The sequence below is a fragment of the Mytilus edulis genome, chromosome 14, assembly GCF_963676685.1.
Source record: "Mytilus edulis chromosome 14, xbMytEdul2.2, whole genome shotgun sequence".
Lineage (NCBI taxonomy): Eukaryota > Metazoa > Mollusca > Bivalvia > Mytilida > Mytilidae > Mytilus > Mytilus edulis.
In genome coordinates this window covers 16,287,339-16,309,086 of record NC_092357.1, presented here as the reverse complement: position 1 = coordinate 16,309,086, position 21,748 = coordinate 16,287,339, and the positions used below count along the sequence as shown (strand labels likewise).

The window sequence follows — 21,748 nt, the reverse complement described above, 5'->3', positions numbered from 1 at the left end:
GGGTGGCAATCTCTGAATATAAAGTACATCTAATTTATTATCTGTGTCTAAATTCTAAGGTACTATTGTATAAATTTTGAGTAAATTTCACAGCTATAGAATATCAAAAAGGGTAGCATGAAAACTTTGATATCCCTAAATATTTAATTTTCTTTTGTCCACAGCATGGAGCAAGCAGTTACCCAGATGATGCAGTTTAAATCTAAGATAGATCAGCTTAAACATGAAAAATCCAGTCTCTCTATGCAGTATGAGGTAGGTTTAGAAAATGCAGAGAAAAAAATCTTTGTATGATCCGACAAAGCAACGGGGGCATTAAGTTTACCCTTCTCCGTCCATCCTTACATATGTACATTTCAAAATTGGTTTCCGTTCCAATAACTTAAGTTTGCCTCAACCAAAGGTTATGAAACTTATACACAATGCTTATTTCTACAAAACACAGGTCAAGTTTGAATTTTAAGTTCAAGATCAAGAGTTATGCACTTTTATTTTTTTATCCAAGTAGCAGTTACATTACTTTCATGACATTGAATATAGATTTATGTCTGCAAAATACCATCCTTAGCATCTCCAATACATCTTTGATGTAATTAAGAATCATCTATCATGCATTTGATGTTTACCTTCCAATGCAAAATATGAAGAACAAAAATTACATTAAATCTTAAATTTCGTCTTAAAAGGCAAGCTGAGGAACATATTTCCTACATTTCAGTATTGAATTTATTAATTCTCTTGAAATCTTTCTGAACAAAATTGTAAACTCCTCAATTGAATAGAAGAATTGTCCTTACAAGTTTAACAACTTACAGTTATCAAACAATTCAATGGATCTCAGAAAGTAATTTTAGAAGTTAGAACCTTGAAACCAACTAATTAGTTTAAATTGGACTTTCATAAAATAATATTTTTTGTATCATACATTGATTTCTTTCATTCTGAGCTTATTAAGCTAAATGAATTGTGAATCCTCATCCATCAGTTTTTTAAGCCCAGAAGGAAAGCGTAGACAATTGTTTAGAGAACTCTGATAATATAATTGATAGCAAGGTTCCTGGCATTGTAATATAATTGGGTTTTGTTTAATTTGAAAATTCTGATCTAGATAAAGAATAGCTCAAATCGCTCATCAACCATTAGGAAATCTTTTTTGATATTGATAGAAAATAATGTTTGTGTAAACGTTAAGTGCAGAATTCGAACTGGTTCACTGTTTGCTGTTCCATGTATGCCAGATAAAATAATAAATGCTGAAGTGGATAAGTATGAAAGGCAACCAAAATGATGTACCATACCATGAAAGAAAAGTTGAGAATATTTCATGCATATTCATAACTCTTACAGCCCTTGCCGAAATAGTCTGAATTTAGCTCATTTCAAGAAAATTGCACATCTTTATGAACTATTTTTTGGAACCCAAACAACTTGGTATGAGTCACAAGCTGAGGACAATTGGTTTTTGGCACATACTGGTTATTTTAGGTCCATTTTTTAGAAGAATTATAATAATAATATAGGTTAACACATTACATTCTGTCTATTTATAGAATAATCTACAGAAGTATAACAGTCACATCAGCAGTTTGGAGAGAGAAAACATCATGTTACTGAACGATGTCAAAAAGTTTGAACAACAGGTAGGACATAGAAGATTTGAGAAATTTGCATTTAGATTCTATATATCTAAATACATAAGTAAATGTTTGAATTACGAAAGTCAAGGTAATGTGTTACTGTTAGAAGGGGAACTTGTAAAAAGTCTATACATTATCATATACTGGTATGTAGCTCTGTAAATAAACTAAACAGATCTTTCCTATGACTAAAACTCATTATACAGGTTTAACAGTACAGTAAATACCATGATTTTAAAGTGGAACTTCTGTATTTAAAAATCAATGAGATTAAAGAAACTGATGACAAGGGTGGAATTTGTTTTATTATATCAAAATACGAATAATAATGGTTGGCTACACATCAAGGAAGCAAAACTTTTCTTTCTCTCTTTACTGCAATACCTTGACTCCATGTTAGATAATGTGGTAACAGTGTAATTGAGTTTGGCCATTACTCTAGATTAAAATGAAATTAACAGATTTAATCACTTAAGAAAACTACTTATTCTTGTATCTTTGCTTGAATTTGGTCTCGTACAAGAAGGACAATAGCCTTCTAAATACAGTCAGAGCTAGAGGTCCCGTCTACTAAAGTAAGTTTATTGCCAGAGGGCCAGAATAAAAAATTAACCTTACAAATTGTTAAAAGTGTGAATAACTCCTACATTTAAATTTTAACTGTGATAACAATCTGTCCTAAAGCCAAACCATCAAAACATTGACGATTTTTAAAAAAAACTACTACAAAAATTGATTAAGCATACACCTGGCTAATACATAGATTGTCCATTGTAAAAAAATGAAATTGGATAAAATTGGCCAATAATAAGCCTGACATGGGAATAGGAATACAATATCATTTCTGTATAATTTGCTTTTATTGATCGAAGGATTGTTTACCTTTTCAAACAAATTTTAACAGCTTAAGGTGAAGATCAAGCAATTTGACCCTGATTTGTTACTTATCAAAGCAATTTATACACTTCTTATGAATAATCAGGTATGAAAAAACGTTCTGTTGACTTGTACTACAGCGTCAGTTTTCTGTAACTTTTGTGTGGTAAGGATATATTAAATACAATTGTGGATTTGGATTAAACTTATCATTCAAGGTAATTTTTTTTAAACTTTTGATAAGATTTATAAATATAAATATTCAGCTAAATTTGTGTGCTTTAATTGGTATTTTTGTTAAGATTCAGAAAGTGTAATGATAAAACCAGTTCATAAGATAAAAGATAAGAAGATGGGATATGATTGCCAGTGAGACAATTCTCCATAAGAGACCAAATGATAATCAAATTAACAACTATAGGTCACTGTAAGGCCTTCAACAATGTGTAGAATCCATCACATACAGTCAGTTCAAGGCCCACAACCTAATTGTTCTGAAGAGTTGGATGAGAACCTTTAAATTTTGCATAACCCATAGTTACAAGATAATATTATTGTTATCAACAGAAGTTGTAGGTTTTGGTATTTATATTGAACCAAAAAAAATTTCAGTTGATTTTAATACAAAATGAAAATAAATTATCACACATACTTAATGTAGCTGTAAAAAATACTTTTCTAGAAAGCCTTTGATCTGGGGGGAAAAAGAGACTAAATTTTTTAATAACAAAAATGTATTAATGTAGATTCTTATTAAATCATATTTGATAAATCAATTTTGTAGATGAGTAATGGCACAGATCAAGAGAGGACTAAGTTACTGTTAGAACGACTGAAGATGTTAGAGGCAGAGAACTCATCACTGGTACTAGAAAATGAACAACAACGACAACAGTACGAGAAATGTCTGGATGAGATCGCTAATCAGGTGGTGCAGGCATTACTCGCTCAAAAGGTACGATTCAAAATGTTAACCTACAATATGAAAAATGTCTGAAGAGGTCACTAATCAGGTGGTGCAGTCATTACTCCTCAAAAGGTATGATTTATAATGTTCAGAGGTGTTATAAAATATAACCTGGTGGTTCAGGCATTACTTGCTCAATTAAGGTAGGATTTAAAATGTTCAGAGGTGTTATAAAATATAACCAGGTGGTTCAGGCATTACTTGCTTTAAAGGTATGATTTATAATGTTCAGAGGTGTTATAAAATATAACCTGGTGGTTCAGGCAGTACTTGCTCAAGAGGTAGGATTTAAAATGTTTAGCAATGGTAATAAAATATAATTAGGCAGTTAAAGGAATTACTCAGTCAAAAGGTACGATTCCAAATGTTCTGCCACGGTAATAGAATATAATTAGGGGGTTCAGGCATTACTCACTGAAAATTTCTGATTCAAAAAGGTTAGTAATGGTAATAGAATATACAATGGGAGGATAATAGTAAATGATGAAACTACATAACTAAGTTTATGTATGTGCCTGTCCAAAGTCAGGAGCCTGTTATTCAGTGGTTGTCGTTTGTTTATGTGTTACATATTTGTTTTTCGTTCATTTTTTTACATAAATAAGGCCGTTAGTTTTCTCGTTTGAATTGTTTTACATTGTCTTATCAGGGCCTAATATAGCTGACTATGCGGTATGGGCTTTGCTCATTGTTGAAGGCCGTACGGTGACCTATAGTTGTTAATGTCTGTGTCATTTTGGTCTTTTGTGGATAGTTCTCTCATTGGCAATCATACCACATCTTCTTTTTTATAAGTACCCTGAAAATTGCATTATTTTAAGCGTAAAAATGTTCTCCAACAACACTACAAACAAAGCAATCTTCCAGAAGAAAATTATAGACTTCAACACTTTTTGTACATAATGAAATGTGCTATTATAGCTGTATATAAGAAATACAGTCCAAGGGGAGATAATTCAAATGTTTTTTTTTTACTATTTACAGGCTCTCAGGGAAGAATGTGTGAAGTTACAGACCAGAGTTCAAGATTTAGAATTTCAGAACAAAGAACTGAATTGTTTATTCCAACAGAAAGTGAAATACTCATCAGATACTGTTCTACAAGTAAGTCTTTGATATTAAATAATAATGCTGTTTTAGAAAACCTTTTTTTTTTTATTAAATACAATTATTTTATTGCACAGTGTCAATCTTTATTTTCTTTGAAAACTTTGCTGATGACATCTTTTAAAGGTCAATTATAGAAAAATTCCATATATGTAGCTTGTATTGTGAACCACCGCTGGTTCATTATATTCTTGAGATTGTAATTTTAGGTGAAATGGAAAACCACAAATTTAAATACTTGTTCATTAGGGATTTTATGTTGATGGCAGGTCTTTGAAAGCTTTTTATGTCTTTGATGAATTCATTCACATAAAACTTTATGCTTCAGGATGATTTTGAGTATAACATAAGGTATTATAGACCTTGTGTATTGTTAAAGAACATACATATTTTGACCACAAGATTTAATTAAAGGGGTTGGCTAAGTGATGGCTGACGGATTAACATTGATTCAAAAACTTTTTTTGTATATTTGCTTGTTTTTTTATACAAAGTATCTCAAGAATGAAAACATGATTCAACAAATTTATTTTTATTTTATAGTCTCTACCACCCAGCCAGACAGTATCTACCAGTACACTATGTGAGAGTACAGGGTATTACAATAGTGTTTGTAGTCTTCCACCATCATCATCTGTATCTGTAGAAACTATGGTATGTATGTTACATTTCCCTCCTATTCAGAAAACTTTGTCCTCAACTTCTCAGCATTCATGAGTTCAACAAATGTCACCATGAATATTGTTTTTACAACATATAGCAACATTGCATTATTTAATTCAAAGTTTTTGCTTATTTATATACACCTTATCGCTATTTGTCCGCCATTACTGGATATCATACAGGTTCCCGTAAAATTTTGACGTCATAAAGCAAAATATCTGATGCCCCAATGGAAAAGTGATTGTTGTTGACGTCAAAAGTTAAAGCGGCCGGGTCAGCCGGGATTAGCGATAAGGTGTATTGCCATAGCTAAATGAATTCCTGGTTTAATTGCACAAATGCCCTTAGCATTACACACTTACACATATACCAATACCATTGACTACACACTCTCACTTCTATGTTTTGTATTTCAGCACATCACGTCCACATCACATAGTATTGTACAGTCCACTGCACTTATGCATCACCCTTCCACAAGCACAGACTCTCTACCCAGTTCAGACAATGTATGTTATTATTTATTTGGTTTGGTACACTTTATTTCAGTCATTGGTTTTACTATTTATTGGGTAGCTGGCAGACAGCTATTTTCCCTTAATGTGTTGAATAAGTTATTTAGTTACTGCGGATTCATTATTTTTCTTTGGATTCCAATTTTTGTGGATTTGTCAATATAGATGAACCCCTAATTTAAATATTCAACGAACTACAAATCTTAAAGGCTTAATGTTTACAGAGATTGCTTATCCACGAAATCAAATATCCACGTAAAACACAAGTTTTTTTCAATCAATGAAAAATTAATACAAACGAAAATAAATGAATCCACTTTAGTTGGCTTTGAAGTTAGTTTATTTTTGTTGGTGGCTGAGGTTGCTTCCACAGCTCAAAGTACGGTAACATGATACACAATGCTAGTCGGTAGTATTATTTGTCCTGTAAGTTCATTCATTTTACATTATGCAAATAGAGTGAAAAGATTTATTTAACAAACGAAATCAGCCTTTTGCGAGTTAAACCACATGACACATGTACCTGGAATAATCTTCATCTGGTATGCTCCAGACAAAAAAATATTTAAACAGCACGAAACAGAGAATAGCCAAATCCATGATAAGTGGCGAAAAATATCACTTAAATTAAATTACAGATATGACTGAGATTGAGGTCATACAATAATAATAAAAAAAATAAAAAAATAGATTGAAAAAATAGAAAATTTAAATAATACTTCTTCTACCAATACTTTGTTATTTACTGACCTTAACATCTTATGAAAGTCTTGCACAGTACGTTTACTTCATACAACCAACTAAAAGTTTGGTATCTTTTTTCTTTTTTCTTTTTTTTTTCATTGATAAGATTTGTTATTTGACTGTCTTTACAGAGGTCTGTGTTTCTAATCTTTTTTATGCTATTTTCAGGCATTTGAAGACTGTAATACTCTGACCAATAACAAATGTAATTCACCAAACTGTGGAACTAATTGTGACAATGGAAAGTGTAGGACAAAAATAGAAACAGAATTTCCTGCAACGAATTCTAGTCCGAAGATGAAGCATATTAGTGTCGTAGAGCGTGCAAGTGAAAAAGCCAAACAACGAAGCTCTTCCACGTCATCGTTAAATACAGGAAGTAAAATCAGGACTTATAGATCTAATTCAACGAATGCATCATTAGGGAAAAGTAAAATTGTCCCTCCTGGTAAAATTTCTCAGAGTTCTTCAAATGTATCAGCCAATCAGATAGAAACTGCTGTACAAATTAACCAATCAGATTCAAGTGTTAAACGAAGAAGCCTGTCTCAACCAGATCATATCAATAAAGCTGTTACTAATGTAAACCAGTCTAAAACTGGTTCCAAGCCTACAAGGACTGAATTGAGTAAATCACCAAGTAAATTGAATTCAAAATTACAAAAGTCTTCAAGTTCGTCAAGTATACCAACTAAAAAGACGAGTAAATCTCAATCATCACTACCTCAATCCATGGGATCACAAAGTCGACTTCCTCAGAAAAAGACAGAACACAACTCAGGCAGAAAAAACTCAGGACAATTAACTCATGGTAGTTCTAACTCAAGAGTGCCTAAAACTGTACCATCTATAAAAACTCAGGGATCATCTGTATCGAAACTCCATCAAACTAGTACTCAGTCTGATATAAATACAAAACTAAGGGAAGTAACTCCCACAAATAATCAGCCAGCTAGAGTACCATCATTTCCAAACGGCCAGTATTTTTATGATTATAGTGACGAGGATAGTGATATTAATCGTCCAATCTCAGGATGTAGTAACGGATCAACGATTTCAATTAACGAAATTTTAGATGATGACGACGATACAGATACATTATTAGATGCAGACTTTACTGCGGAAAAATTTGCTTTTTTTGAAACTCCACAATTTATGCAAGCTGAAGAAAAGAAAAAGGAAAAAGCTAGAAAAAAGAAGGAGAAATCAATATTTTCTAGTTTACGTGGCAAGCCAGATATTGTTAAGGATACGGAATATAGTGAACAAAAGAATAAAATAAAAAGTCCACGATCACATAGACGTAGAAGTTCATTACCACATTCTAATAAAACAAAACAACCAAATCGACCTTCGTCACTTGTGTTGAATTCCAAAGACAAAAATAACATAAAACATGGATATAGTTCTTCAAGCTTGAGTAGTAGTGAAAGTGATGAAAACTGGTCCCCACAATTTGCAAGACAGTACCAGTTAAAACTGTACAAAGCTCGCAATAAATCAGGAAGTAGTGAAAGTGGAAGTATGTCTGGTTCCTTGTCGGAAAAGACCCAGTTGAAATCGTCACAGGAACTAACACCTACCGTGAGTGAAAAATCATTCTGTTCTCAAACTGAGGCTAGGGACAAGGATATTTATAGAGAGGTGATTGTTGTAAAAAATATTGATAATTCAAATGTTAACTCTCTAAATAGGAAAAGAGGACCTCCACCTCCTATTCCTAAAAAACCTCCAATAGCTGGCCGCCGCTCGCCTGGAATTATAATGGGTATACAATCCCCTGGATTACGTAACAAAATGCTCTCAACTCACCAAGAACTGAGCTTATTGAGACCTCATGAATTCAAAACTGGGGTGTTTGATAATGTTGATGCTATTCATTCAGTCAGTGTTATCGCTGAACAAACTGTTAATCAGACTCATAAATACATGTCCTCTGATTCAAGTTTCGAAAGCGTGAAAAATGAAAAAGTGGAAAGATCGGGAAGTAAAGATGATGGATATTCAACTATGTCTAGTGATATTCAACCAGAAATGTTAGAAAAATTTAGTGATTCTTCATTAAAAAGAGATGCTATATTCCGAAACGATTTTCAGGTTAGAAACGATATGACTGTCATGCATGTTACGGATTCTAGTCACAAATTTGTTAATTGTGGGACTTCTCCATTGGACACATCTGTTGTGAATTCAAATTCTCCAAAACGTTCCTCACCAAACATGCAAGATAAAAATGGAGGGTATAATTCATTAGGAAGAGTTAAAGCTATGAAACAAATGTTTGAAGCTGAATGTCAAAAACAAAATGATACTTGTAAAAGATTTCCTCTCCGTAAATCATTTTCCGTTGATAGTAAATTAGGGCACAATGAAAAAACTTTAAACCGCAGATCTCTTGGTGATGATGTTCAACTTAATGTTACTGAAATTGACCAGACTGAATCTAAAAATAGGTCATCGTCATGGGGAAACAACTCTCATCAAGTGACCGATTCTTTGCATCAAAATGATACCGCAGATCTCTTGGACAAGGATAATAAATATTCACAAAATAAGCAACAAATTGAGGATAGAACAAATTTAAAGGAACAAGATCATTATGTCTCAAAACTTGATCATGTGACTTTGAGTTCTGATCATGTGACATCAACTTCCAGAAGCCACATGACATCAGACAGAAATTCTATATATCACATGTTAAATGACAGTGAAGAGAACTTTCTTTCGGACATTCCAGAAGAAAAAGAAGACTATGGAGAAATGTCGGGAGCTTCTAATGAAAAATTATTAGATTTTCCTGTTAGAAAGCAAATTTTGAAAAAAGACCAAATATCAAATCTACAGCTTTTTGAAACTTCCACAACTAAGCATTACTGGTCATCCACTTTGGGATTGTGTAGATTTTTGTCTGATTCTGATCTTGCTGAAATATCAAAGAGGCAGTCTGTTGACAATTTTAAAGACATTGGCAATATCAGTTCTGGAAAAGCATTAGAGAGATCAGTGTCTCTATCAGGTCTTAATACAAAAACAGAGATATTAGCAAACATGAAGCTAGCGCCAACATTGCGTAGAAGTTGTCGTCAATCATTGATTAATGAGATTAACGTCAATGATAGAGTGCAAGATATTGTCAAGGAGCATATTCTAAAACAGGTATGTTGATTAAATCTTGGTTAGGCCAAAAAAATATATGTTTCCAGTCAACTGACCGACTCTAATTTTTTTGTGGCTAAAACGTCAACCCTATTAATTTTTTTGGAGGGGTGATTTTCAAAGGAAAAGCAATACCTTCGGAAAAAATTCATATGGTAGCAGCATCTTTTGCAGCAATTTTTCAAACAATCTTGACCGTCAACTACCTTGTCCATAAGTTTCTCTTTTCCTGACTTCAAAAAGGGATATCATGCTTCCCCTTTGTTTAAACAGCTGCAGTACATTAACAATACAATTGATCTGGTAGAGTGGTTATAAAATAAGGATAGAATCATATTCAAAACAGTGTAGCTGTGGCCATTGATTGACGCATTAAATTCATTCATTGACTGGGACAGATAAGGTGAACATGTGTCTGTAACGACCACTGATCACTACTTACTTATTATAGAATTTAAACTGTGGGGTCACCAAAGGTTCTTAACGCCTTTAATAATAAGATAATTCGAAAAAATATTCAGGCGTAACCTTTATGTTTTGATTTATATTATTGATATAAATCAAATATCGTATTATTCCTGATTAGTTTTTCGAATTACTTTATTTAGGTGTTGAGAACCTTTGGTGACCCCACAGTTTAAGTGTCTTTAGAAAGTACATAGTGAGCAGTGGTCGTGATAGACAAATGTCACATAATCTGTCCCAGTCAATGGATGATTTTAATGTGTCAATCAATGGCCACAGCTACACTGTTTTGAATATGATTCTATGTGGTATAGGATTGTCAATGAGACAACTATCCACCAAAGTTCAAATAAAGAGAATGAATGCTTTGATTTACACATTAAATAAATCTATTTTCTTTAACTTCTCTCAATTGTTATAGGACTGTACATCAAGCAATTTTGATGTTTGGCAAAATAAAATCTATAACTTTATCGAAACATGATTTAAATTACCTCAAGTTCAGAATGTTAAAAATTGTAGACATTGTACATTGTTACCAAAGAACAATATTTGTTTTACAGCTTGCCCATTCAGTTGACAGTGAGTCAGATGATGATCTCCAAAATTACAGCTTTGATCAACTTCTGGCAAAGAAACAAAGACAAAACTACCTGGCACAGTCTTTTGAGGTAGGTTTAAAAAAAGAACACCACAAAACTAGCTGGTACATCCTTATGGGGAACAACAAGCATTTTTGGGGGCCTTATTTTGAATACAAAATTAATTATTTGATAAATGTAAAATAAACCTTTTTCTTCGATTGACCATGTTGACAGACTTCCCTTACATTTTTGAACAATTAAATATTTATTGACCTTGGGAAAATTGTATAGTTTTGATCAAAGACTTTTTTTTTTCATTAACATAAATGGAATAACAACAACCACCACCCTAAAAATAAACAGGGAAAAAAGAAACAACATAAAAAACTTATAGTGGATACAGAACACATAAGGAAGTTAACTCTTTAAAAATCAGAAGAATGTTTAAATTACACACTAATTACTACCTAATAGAAATCAAGCTTCTCAATGATTAGAATTATTGTTTGTCAAACTGCTGTACATCTAAAGAAATTTTTCCTGCAAATTGTGTGGTTCAAATTTCTTAAAATGTATAAATTTTGTCAACAGGTAAAAGTTGACAAAATTTTTATGAAAATTAAACATGGTAATTTTACATTGTATCAATCTATTTTCAGTCAAAGTTCAACCAACCAGCTCCATTCAAAAACCAATGTGATTTCCCTGAAGATTCTTTCTCTTCAAATTACCATGAAAATGAGGCTAATTTTTCGTCTAATGAAGAGAGAGGAGAAGATAAGGGTAGACAATCCAGTAAAGAATCTAGTCCAATGGGGGAAAAGCCTTCCAAGTTTAGAAGTGATTACTACAGTCTGTGTATGGTAGGATCAAATCGTAGTTTATTTTCGGGAAGTAATGAAGGTGAATCTGACCAAATTTTAATTGATGAGCCACAGTGTGTTAACTGCAAAGATCCTTTAAATTGTAGACAATGTACAAAAGCTAAAAATACTGAAGAATTTGATGAAATTTCTCGACAACTTCAAAGTCTTTCGAAAACTGTGAATGCCTTACAGCAGAGCTTGACCGGTGTGGATAGCTGTGATTCTGATGCTGAATCTAACGAAGACCATTCCCACATGTTTATATCACCAAATTCTGATTTCCATGGTGACGGTTATCAATGGGTTGAGGATGATGAATTTTATTTGACACCATGCGGAGGTGAGCTCATTATGGGTGCGTCTCCGTTTTCTGATACAGGTGCTTGTGCCGAGTGGATTAATGAATATGCAGATGATACTTCCTGTAATGATGAATTTGAATTTTACGGAAACTTTGCTGACGAAAAAATAGATGTTCGTCAATTCCAAGCTCCAATCAAAGAGGAGGAAGAAATTCACAAATATGAAGAATCAAGAACAGTAACTCCACCTCAAAGTAAATCTCCAATTCAGAGAGGTAAAAATGGTCCTCAGCCATGCGACAGTTACAGTAAACAGAAAGCACTGAAAAAACTAAGAGGTGAAGGTCATGTAAGACACCATAGTGATGGACATCTTTCTAAAATCAATCATGAGAGCAAGGCAAATGGAACAGAGGAAAGGATTGGTTCTATTTATAGATCAAGGGAGAGAACTGAAGATAACAAGATGTCTGATCCACAGGTAAATATATCAATTAAAAGACGAATTTACACTTGTATGCGGATTTGTCTGCCATTACGTAATCTTTGACATCACAATTTAAAAAAAAGTGATTGTTGTTTGATGTCAGAATGTTATTCAAAGCAGATCTAAGGTCATTGGGAAACAAAATTCAGCTAAATACCAAAAATGCAAACACATTTATTTATCATCATAACATACTATGGGTACATTATTATTTGTTGTATACCAATTATCGTGGATTTTATGGGTAGAGATGAACAATGAAATTAAATGTTCAACAAATAACAAATTTTCAATAGGAATGAATACAGACGTCTGCTAAACCATAAAACTAAATATCCACAAACATGCAAGTTTTCCTTAATCCACGCAGATTGAAACCCTCGAAAATAAATTAATCCACAGTAATGTAAGTGCAGTTTATGTATAATCAACCTGTTTTCTCTGACCCAAATTGGTTATATCTTTGATGATATAAAGCTATCAAACTTATAAATGCTAAAAAATAATTTTTATTCTTGTGAAACCAAAAACACCACAAAGAATTTCTGTATTTACTGTAAATAATTTAAATTTATTTCTAAAATTCATTTCATCACTAAAACATACACCACATAACACCAACAGAATACAAATTGTGATTATACATGTATAATAAATTGCAGCAACAAAATTTTCATTGATACCAATTTTGATGGTATGTTATGTAAAATTCTCATCCACGTTTAACCATCTTTTTTTTTTATTTATCATGTTTATATGTATTAAAACTTAATGGATGTGTCTAATTTGCGGTTTGAGAGTCTTCAAGAAACAAATTACTTAATTATGTCTTTACAAGTGTGTTACATTAAACATCCTGGTGTACCAGGAAATCTACGAAAAAGGTGATGCCCCCATTAATAGCTTAATGTTTTATTTGGTTTCGTAAATACATGTACTTGTAATTCCCATACACTAGTTACAAAATCTGCACCTTTTACCATGTTTACATTTCACATGTCTTAATATCTCAAAATATATCAACTGTTAAACATGAAAGATATAATGCCCCATTTTTAGACAAATGTTATTGATTTCATAGGTAATTCTTGTACCGTAAGTTATAAAATCTGCACATTTCATTTTTCACATATCTAAAATATCTCAATAAAAAAAACACTCAGGAAAAATGTAATGTCCCTTTTGTAGCAAAAAGTAACCATGATTAGTCTCATACAAATGTGAAATTTAAATTTCAGATGTCTGAAATATTGAAAAAAACGTCCATGAAAAAATTAAAACTCCATCTTTAGCACAAATTTATTTGATTTCATAGATAAATATCCTACAAAAGCTGCACATTTTTTATTTTTCATTTCTAAAATATATCAAGTAAAAAATCATCCATGGAAAATGTTAGGCCCTCTAATAGCAGAATGGTTGATAATTCTCCTATACATGTTACAATTTGCTCATTTTATACATGTATTTTACATGTCTGAAATATCTTAAGTAAAAAAACTTGGACTTCTTGAAAGATTACAGGCTTATATTTCTCATGTCTAAAATATTACAAATAAAAAACCTGGTACTTCCCAATTCTTGAAAGATTACAGGATTATGTTATAACAATATTTTGTGAGTTCGATTTTAAATCTGAAATGTTAAAAGGGAGGGACTTTTGGTGTTTTTATTTGTTAGTATACACTTAAATGCATGTTACATGCAGGTGTTGCACAATTGCAGCCTTAAGCCAATTGATAATTTAATTTTCATATATCAATTTATCATAAGATAACTTTAACACAAACAAATATTGTTCTTTAAAAGGTTACAAAACTTGACAATTGATTTGAATTCAGAATACAAATACAGATGAAAATTTCATCTCTCAACATTGGAAAACACTTAGCATATATACATGTAATGCATTTATGCAATTTTCACCACAATTTTATCCTTAGGCATAAATAGAAAATTGAAAATAATTTCAATACTAATTTATTCACACTCCGAGGAGTTAGTTACATGTGTGTTTATAAATGTATATTTCAAAAAGTTAAAAAGTCAAATTGCATGTCAGTCAGATGACTCAGACCTGTATTTAGTCAGTTCCTGTTGCTAAGAAGGGATTTCACAAATGTCATCTACAATGATCTTTAATCATATTAAGATTTATATTTGAATTGGTACAATTAGGGTAAGCTTTCTTCATTTTACTTTTTCTTATTTTTTTATTAAAAGCTAACTGTTTATATGTTTATAATTCATTAAATTTGAAGCTAAGCATAGCTTTATTTTTAATACACTTTTGGGAATTTTTTTCATTAATTTTTAATAAATTGTTCTCTGATAAAAGCTTGAAATTTTATTTTGAAATTATGAATTAAATTTTTCAAATAATAACACTTTTTGGAATTTCATTTGGTCAATTGTAAATTATAGTTTACTGAAATTAACTTGAAATTGTTATTAAAAATATGACCATTGGCATTGTTTTTAGTTAAGTTTTTTATTTATATATTTTTTTGGTGATGTTCATTTTTTGATTATGAATGATGACATACAATTATTGTCTTTTGATGTGGTAAATATGTGGTTTTATTGACTCTTAGAAAAAAATGATCTTAGCCAAATGAATTCAATTAAACCACATATTTGACAAAACTAAAGAAGATAATGATTTTTTTGGACAATTATTTGCCAAAAACGATTGTGCTTCAAACATTTTACCATATTTATTTATACATGTACGAATATGTGCCTTTTATTGCGGTGGTTATCATTTATCTTCAGGGTGAATATGCTATCTTATTTAGAATTCAATTTTGTTTGAAAATCCTTCTTAGATAATATTCAAAGAGGAGAAAAATAAAAAGAATTGTTAAATGATGTCCTGTATACGTCAATGAAACAATGAAGAAAAAAATATGAAGAAGATGTCTTGTATACGTCAATGTAACAATAATCCAACATCACAAACAAGCAAAAGACATCTAGAGGTCAACATTTAACAATAGACAGGTGCCCCTATATGTACAATGTAACATCCTTAACAATAGACAGGTGCCCCTATATGTACAATGTAACATCCTTAACAATAGACAGGTGCCCCTATATGTACAATGTAACATCCTTAACAACAGTTTCTCTTTAGGAATCTTAGGAAATTTGTCATATCCTCATACATTTGGGTATCAATTTTTTTTGGAGGGGAGGGGTAGCTTTCTTAATGCTAGGGATTCAGAAGCAACAAATTTATTGTGTTATTTTTATTAATCAAGATTTCCTTGGTTGTTTTGTTTACATGTAAGTGTCAAAACTTAAAACAATCACCAATAAAAACATGACATGTGTAAAGAAAATGTTAAACTTAATTTTAAGTACAAATAAATTTCTTTTTGGTTGTAGGTGAGAGCAGCTATGTTGGATGCCATGGTTCATTTAAGCGGAGCTAGCATGGACAGCCTAGATGATAACATTGGTGTAGATCATGTGATGTGCTCTCGACTCCTAGGTGGAGGTTAGTAAGAATATATTGGTAGATTTGTATAAAATTTGTTCCTACTGGATAGAAAAGACATTGGGTTAAAAAAAAGTTGTAAAACAATTCTATTATATTCTTTGAAGCACAGAACAAGTGAAAATATGAAAGATCAGTTGGAATGGGGTTAATGTGAGACGTATCTGCTAAGACAAGTCGATTTACAGTATTACAATTTATTTTTTGTGGCTCTTTGTCAATCATCTACTAGTTTTTCATTTCATTTCAAATCAGCAGAAGTTAAAATAACTTAAATCTTCAACAATACATTTGTTTTCTTCTTTGGAAACACACATAAATAGAAAAATATACTAAGTTTTTAGTTTCATTCTGCCAATTAAAAAAATATGCATGTTTCTTATTACAATACCCACCCTATTTTTTAAGCTAAAAATAGCCTACCCTAAAGGTTTTTTTTTTGGTCATTTTACAATAAGCACTGTTAAAGTCAGAATGTCCCTCAAATTTTTTTTTTCAAAGATGTAATACGAAACAACCATATTAGTTTTTTTGGCCTTAGCAACATAATGATATAATTGATGTAAATTTTTTCCAGACAAAGGACCAGTCCGATCCACAGGTACCAGATCAGCTGTAGACCTGTCTCAGTTTTTTGTTCGATATGGGGAACCAGAAGAAGAAGCAGTAGCAGCCTTTGATTTCCTGGATGAGATTCCTGCTGATCCTCTTCAGCAGCAGATGACAGGTTTAACAATCAGCCAATCAAATACAGTGTCTCAGTGTCCACAAACAGAATTGACCAATAAGGGACCAGAAAACAAATCACTTCCTGTTCAAGAACAAAAACAATTGGAATCTGAAAATTCTCAAACAAAAGAGGAAAAGTGTCAGGATATTAAAGGGATTACAGATAATAAAAGTAAACTTCAAAAACCGGAAAAAAAGTTTTTCAATTTCACAAGAAGTAAATCAACTAAATCTACAGATAATTCTAAAGAAAAGGATAGCAAGCTTCCGAAGAAGGTCAAAAGTAAAGAGATAAAGGAAAAAGACAAAGAGACTCCAAAGGAAAAATCTAAAATTCCAAAGTTCAGAAGTTCAAGCAGTGAACGGAAAGTTTCTAAGCAGTTTAGTGTCAAAACAATGCCAGAAAACTCTATAAAATCTACAGGTTTAAAACATTTCAATTCAGGATCTCAGGAACATGTTTTGTCTTTAAAAACAAACAATAGAATTGTTGATAAATTGTAACTACTAATTAAACAGAATGTGGTATTGAAAAAAGGGAGATAATTTTTGAAGTTACAATATAATATTGTTAGAAAACAGTGGACTAGGGGTACCCTGCAGTCTCAGGAAATTTATGGCAAATTTTTGTGAATAGAATAATAATAAAAATAATAAAGTTTCCCTATTTAATGCCAAAAATCACCAATGAATTCCACAAAACAAATGAGGATGCAATTTTTAAGACTCATTTAATGCCTACAGCAAAAATGGGTCAACTCATGTTTTTTGATAAGGGCTAATTATACCCTCTCATATAAGTGCTATGGTTTTGTTATCCAGAAAAATACCAGTCACAAATATTTTAGATAATTTGTCAAAATTAATAAATTCATTATTAAAGTATTTTTTATGCCATTAATTCCGTTTTATTTCATGTTTGTACATTTGTTCATAGTATAAATACGAACTCTGAAAGTGGCGGGGAACATATTTCATTTTAAAAAAAAATTTAAGCCAAAAAAAAAGATACCAAAGGTTTTCAAAGAGAAAAAAAAAACGTTATTTTGTGCCATAGGACATATCTCATGAATATTCATATGTTCGTTTATAATTTATCTGTACATTATTGTACAATATATATAGAAGATTTTTATGCAATAACTGAACTATTGAAGTTTGTCAGTAGAAGTTTAAAGACTTTGTTTTTTTTAAAGGTCAGGAATTTTTTCCTAATGCATGTTTTATACAATGGAAATTGACTGCAAATATAAATATAAATGTAAATTTATTTTAATTTGTACAAGGTTAAATTTTTAAACTTAGGCCAAACAATATTATATGTGTGGTTCTAGTTACATCTTTTAAATAAATAGTGTTGGTAGGTCAGCAATAGGAAAAACTTTTCATTTTTATGTAGGATTGTGAAAATCCAGAAAAAAATTGTGTGAACATCAAGTCAGATTACGGTATGATAAATGTCCCAACTGGAAGTTTGTCATTTTCAATGTGTTTGGTTGTAAATATATAACAGATATGTTATGTTTTCAGTTAATTTTGTTGCATTCTGTTAAGAATTTGTTGTATTTTAGTCATATCTGATACTTTTGATAAAAATTCAGATTACAGAAGTCTGTGAATTTTAATTAGTTAAAAAGGGGGGAGGGGTAAACTAGGTTAGGTCGGGTAACTGGAACCACACATATAGCCTAAAGAACTTAGAACAAAAGATTTTTTTATCATTTTGTACAGCCTGGATTCATTTGACCTTTGACATTTTGTATTTTTTCATCAGTTTGAAAAGCTTTTTTTGTGTACACACATTTTATATAGGATTTTTACACTGGTTTTTGATATAATTTTTTATTACATCAGTTTGTTACAGGTCTTGTGTAATATGTATATTTCATTTCATTTATTTAAAATGTTTTTAACACCAACAGGCCAATAGATATTATATGAAATAAGCATCAGGCCAATGAAAATAGTTTTATGTTTCACAGACCCTGAGAAATGTTTTTGGTTAGGCCTAAGGTAGGGTCTATGTCTTCAGAATATTGTATCAGTAGTTAAATACATTTGAAGTAAAACAGAAACAAAATTGTATATGTAAGATTATCAGTCTTCCAGTGTTAAGATAGAATTATGTAGATTTAATACTCAGCATACATGCAATTAAAAGTTTACATTATGATTTCAATAACTTTTTTGCAAGTTTTAAAGCATATTGAATTTATCAAAGGGAGAGAACTTATTCATTTTTTTTAAGATGGGAGATAACTCAGGATGCAGCAAATAGAAAAAAAATATGTGCAGATTATTTATCTTTATATATATATTTGTATGTACATATAGCAATGTATAGATAAGATAGATTGGGAATTGTATTTTTCTGAAATATGTATGCACAGATCTACAGAAAAGAAAAACCGATAAAAACTAATAAAAAAGATAAAAGATTCTATGCATTGTAAATTCTGAAATTTTTGTGATACAATTTATTATTTGATATTGTTGAAGAATGGAGAAAATGTGAGATTAATTATTACTTTATCAGGAATTGGTGCATACAAAAAATGCTATCAAAAATTGAAAATGTTAATATACATGATATATATGTAATTAAAGATTCATTGCAAAAATTTCAGAATTTACCATATTTGAATTGAGGTCAGAATGTAGGACAAATCTCTTTCAGCTTTTATTATTTAATTATAAAAATAACCTATTAACTCAATTTCTTCTATACAGGAAAGGAAATACAACAAATAGAAAATAAATGAAGGAAACCTGCATTTTAATTTAAACTAATGCTCGACAAACAAATTTTGAAAACTCTGAAAGTGCTCATTTTGAATCATAACTAAAAAGCGATGACTGAATACTAGAAAAATCATTGAATAATACTGTTGTCTGATTTGTACTGAATTCTTATAAGTTGAATTAACTAAACATGACACAAATTTATGATTCAGTCTTTTTAAGTGGGAGCTGGCTGTCTCGGTTCAGAATATGTTTACTAGTGATTATAAGGTCTTTCTTAAATTTCTAATGTCATATAAATATGTAAAGAATTATTTCTAGTCTTTACTTTGAATGAATTATTAGTATTCAGTTAGTAAGAAGGCCCTTTAGGATTAATTTTGTGAAAAAGTTTTTTTAAAAGTAGGGAAAATATACTCACTATAGGGGTTAGCCAAAAAATACATAAAAATTAGAAAAAATATATTCCTACAATTAAAAGTAAAAATAAAAAATCCTCAAAGGTAGATAATTTATACGTGAAAATTATTGTGCATTTATAATGCATAACATTAAGGTATGCCATATTTATTGATGCGCATGTTTTGAATGTCTTCAGGTTATTCTTCTAAAAACAAAAAGAAATCGTGGAAACATCTAAAAATAGAATATATTCTTTGAAGTCTAAAGTATGGTCGAATTATTTTATCTAAAAGAATTAATATGGAGAGTTTGATCTCCTCGGCTTCCGAATCGTCAAAAAGATATTGACTTCTTGAATAATGAAGTACAATGTAGGCTACAAGACACATACACATTTTTTTCATTGGTCCATACCAGATTTTGCCATAAATATCAAATATGTTAATGAATTTATTATCAATAGGATTATTTAGTATAAGATTAATGTTAAGAAGATAATCATGATTAGGAGATAGTAATCATGTTTATGATTAAGTTTGTCTTATGATGTTTGTTGGACCTAGTCTCTGCATTAAATTATTAAAACTTGTCACCAACATGCCATGAAAAATAAATTATTCAAAAATAAATGTTTGTTTTTATATTACGGATTATTATTTTACCATATGTCATTTTTCGTTGGATACAAATTTTCATGCTTTTCCTGGGTACAGGTGAACCACAAGTTTATATGTTCAACAAATTACAAATTTTCTATCAGGTATGCAGATTTTGGCAAAACTAAGAAATTACATATCCATGAAACGTCAAGTCTTCCACAATCCATGAAAATTGGTACCCACAGCTATAGTACTTTTAACATGTGATACAGCCTTTGTTGTTATGTCAACCTGGAGTTCACATGAAGTACAAGAGGTCATGGGTTTAAAACCTAGGTCTAGTCAACTGATAGACTTTAAAATTGGTGTTTGTTTCTCTGCTAAGCATGCAACTTAAAGGACTAAACTGAACACCTTAAAACATTCAAATGAGTTAAAAGGGTGTTTAAATATATAAAAAGATGTGGTATGAGTGCCAATGAGACAACTCTCCATCCAAGTCACAATTTGTAAAAGTAAACCATTATAGGTCAAAGTATGGTCTTCAATCACATACATACAAAAGGAAGATTAAGAATGGAAAAGGGTATTGTGTCAATAAGACAACAATCTGACCAAAGATAAAAATAAAAAACCAAAGTCAATCAATGGGTTTTCAACAAAGGCATGCTTGAGCTGTTCCCTAAGCAAAAATGTGTGTACTAGTTCAGTGACAATGGAGGACATACTTACTCCAAAACCTATAAATGAACTAAACTTTACTAACAAATGCCAGAGGCTCCTGACTTGGGACAGGTGCATGTACTTATTCAAACAATATAATAGTAGATTAAAACACTTATATGATATGACCATACAAGAGGATCAATGCCCATTTTGAAGAGTTAACAGGTATGGATATTACAAGACTTTTGATGCCCCACCTATGATTGTAGAGCGGCATTATGTTTTCTGGTCTGTTCGTCTGTCCAGTTTCAGGTTTAAGTTTTTGGTCGAGGTAGTTTTTGATGAAGTTGAAGTCCTATCAACCTGAAACTTATTATATATTATATATTTATTATTATATATGCTCCTTATGATATGATCTTTCTAATTGTAATGTCAAATTAGAGTTCTTACCCCAATTTTACGGTCCAATGAACATAGAAAATGATAATGTGAGTTGGGCATCCGTGTACTGGATACACATTCTTGTAATGTCACTTTATTTTATTGTGATGACTGTTTTCAGTTGGTGAAGGAAGTTGGAGTACCTGGAAAGAATCACAGACCTTTGGTAGGAAACGAACAATTCTAGTCAATTAAGATTCAAGTTGAATGCACCTGTAATGTGCAAGTTTGAACTTGCAACTTTAATGTTGACATTTTTGATAAGTTGTTTATGATTTTAACGAAGTTGTGAGGA

The 21,748-nt window shown here is 31.1% G+C and overlaps 1 protein-coding gene across 7 annotated transcripts in view; it reads left to right on the top strand.

Moving 5' to 3' along the window:
- The window catches only part of LOC139502863 (serine-rich adhesin for platelets-like), a 127,249-nt gene extending 106,876 nt beyond the window's left edge, over positions 1–20,373 (top strand). For 5 of the 7 annotated variants that reach the window (XM_071292493.1, XM_071292491.1, XM_071292492.1 and 2 more), the window contains 11 exons: positions 165–255; positions 1,551–1,640; positions 3,298–3,468; positions 4,465–4,584; positions 5,131–5,241; positions 5,667–5,759; positions 6,678–9,665; positions 10,694–10,801; positions 11,374–12,363; positions 15,760–15,871; positions 16,449–20,373. In XM_071292493.1, the coding sequence (XP_071148594.1) occupies positions 165–255; positions 1,551–1,640; positions 3,298–3,468; positions 4,465–4,584; positions 5,131–5,241; positions 5,667–5,759; positions 6,678–9,665; positions 10,694–10,801; positions 11,374–12,363; positions 15,760–15,871; positions 16,449–17,104 (5,530 nt within the window). In that variant the 3' untranslated portion in view covers positions 17,105–20,373. The remainder of the gene's footprint in view (positions 1–164; positions 256–1,550; positions 1,641–3,297; positions 3,469–4,464; positions 4,585–5,130; positions 5,242–5,666; positions 5,760–6,677; positions 9,666–10,693; positions 10,802–11,373; positions 12,364–15,759; positions 15,872–16,448) is intronic. The other 2 variants (XM_071292495.1, XM_071292497.1) reach the window with 1 other exon arrangement.
- The last annotated feature ends 1,375 nt before the right edge of the window (positions 20,374–21,748 follow it).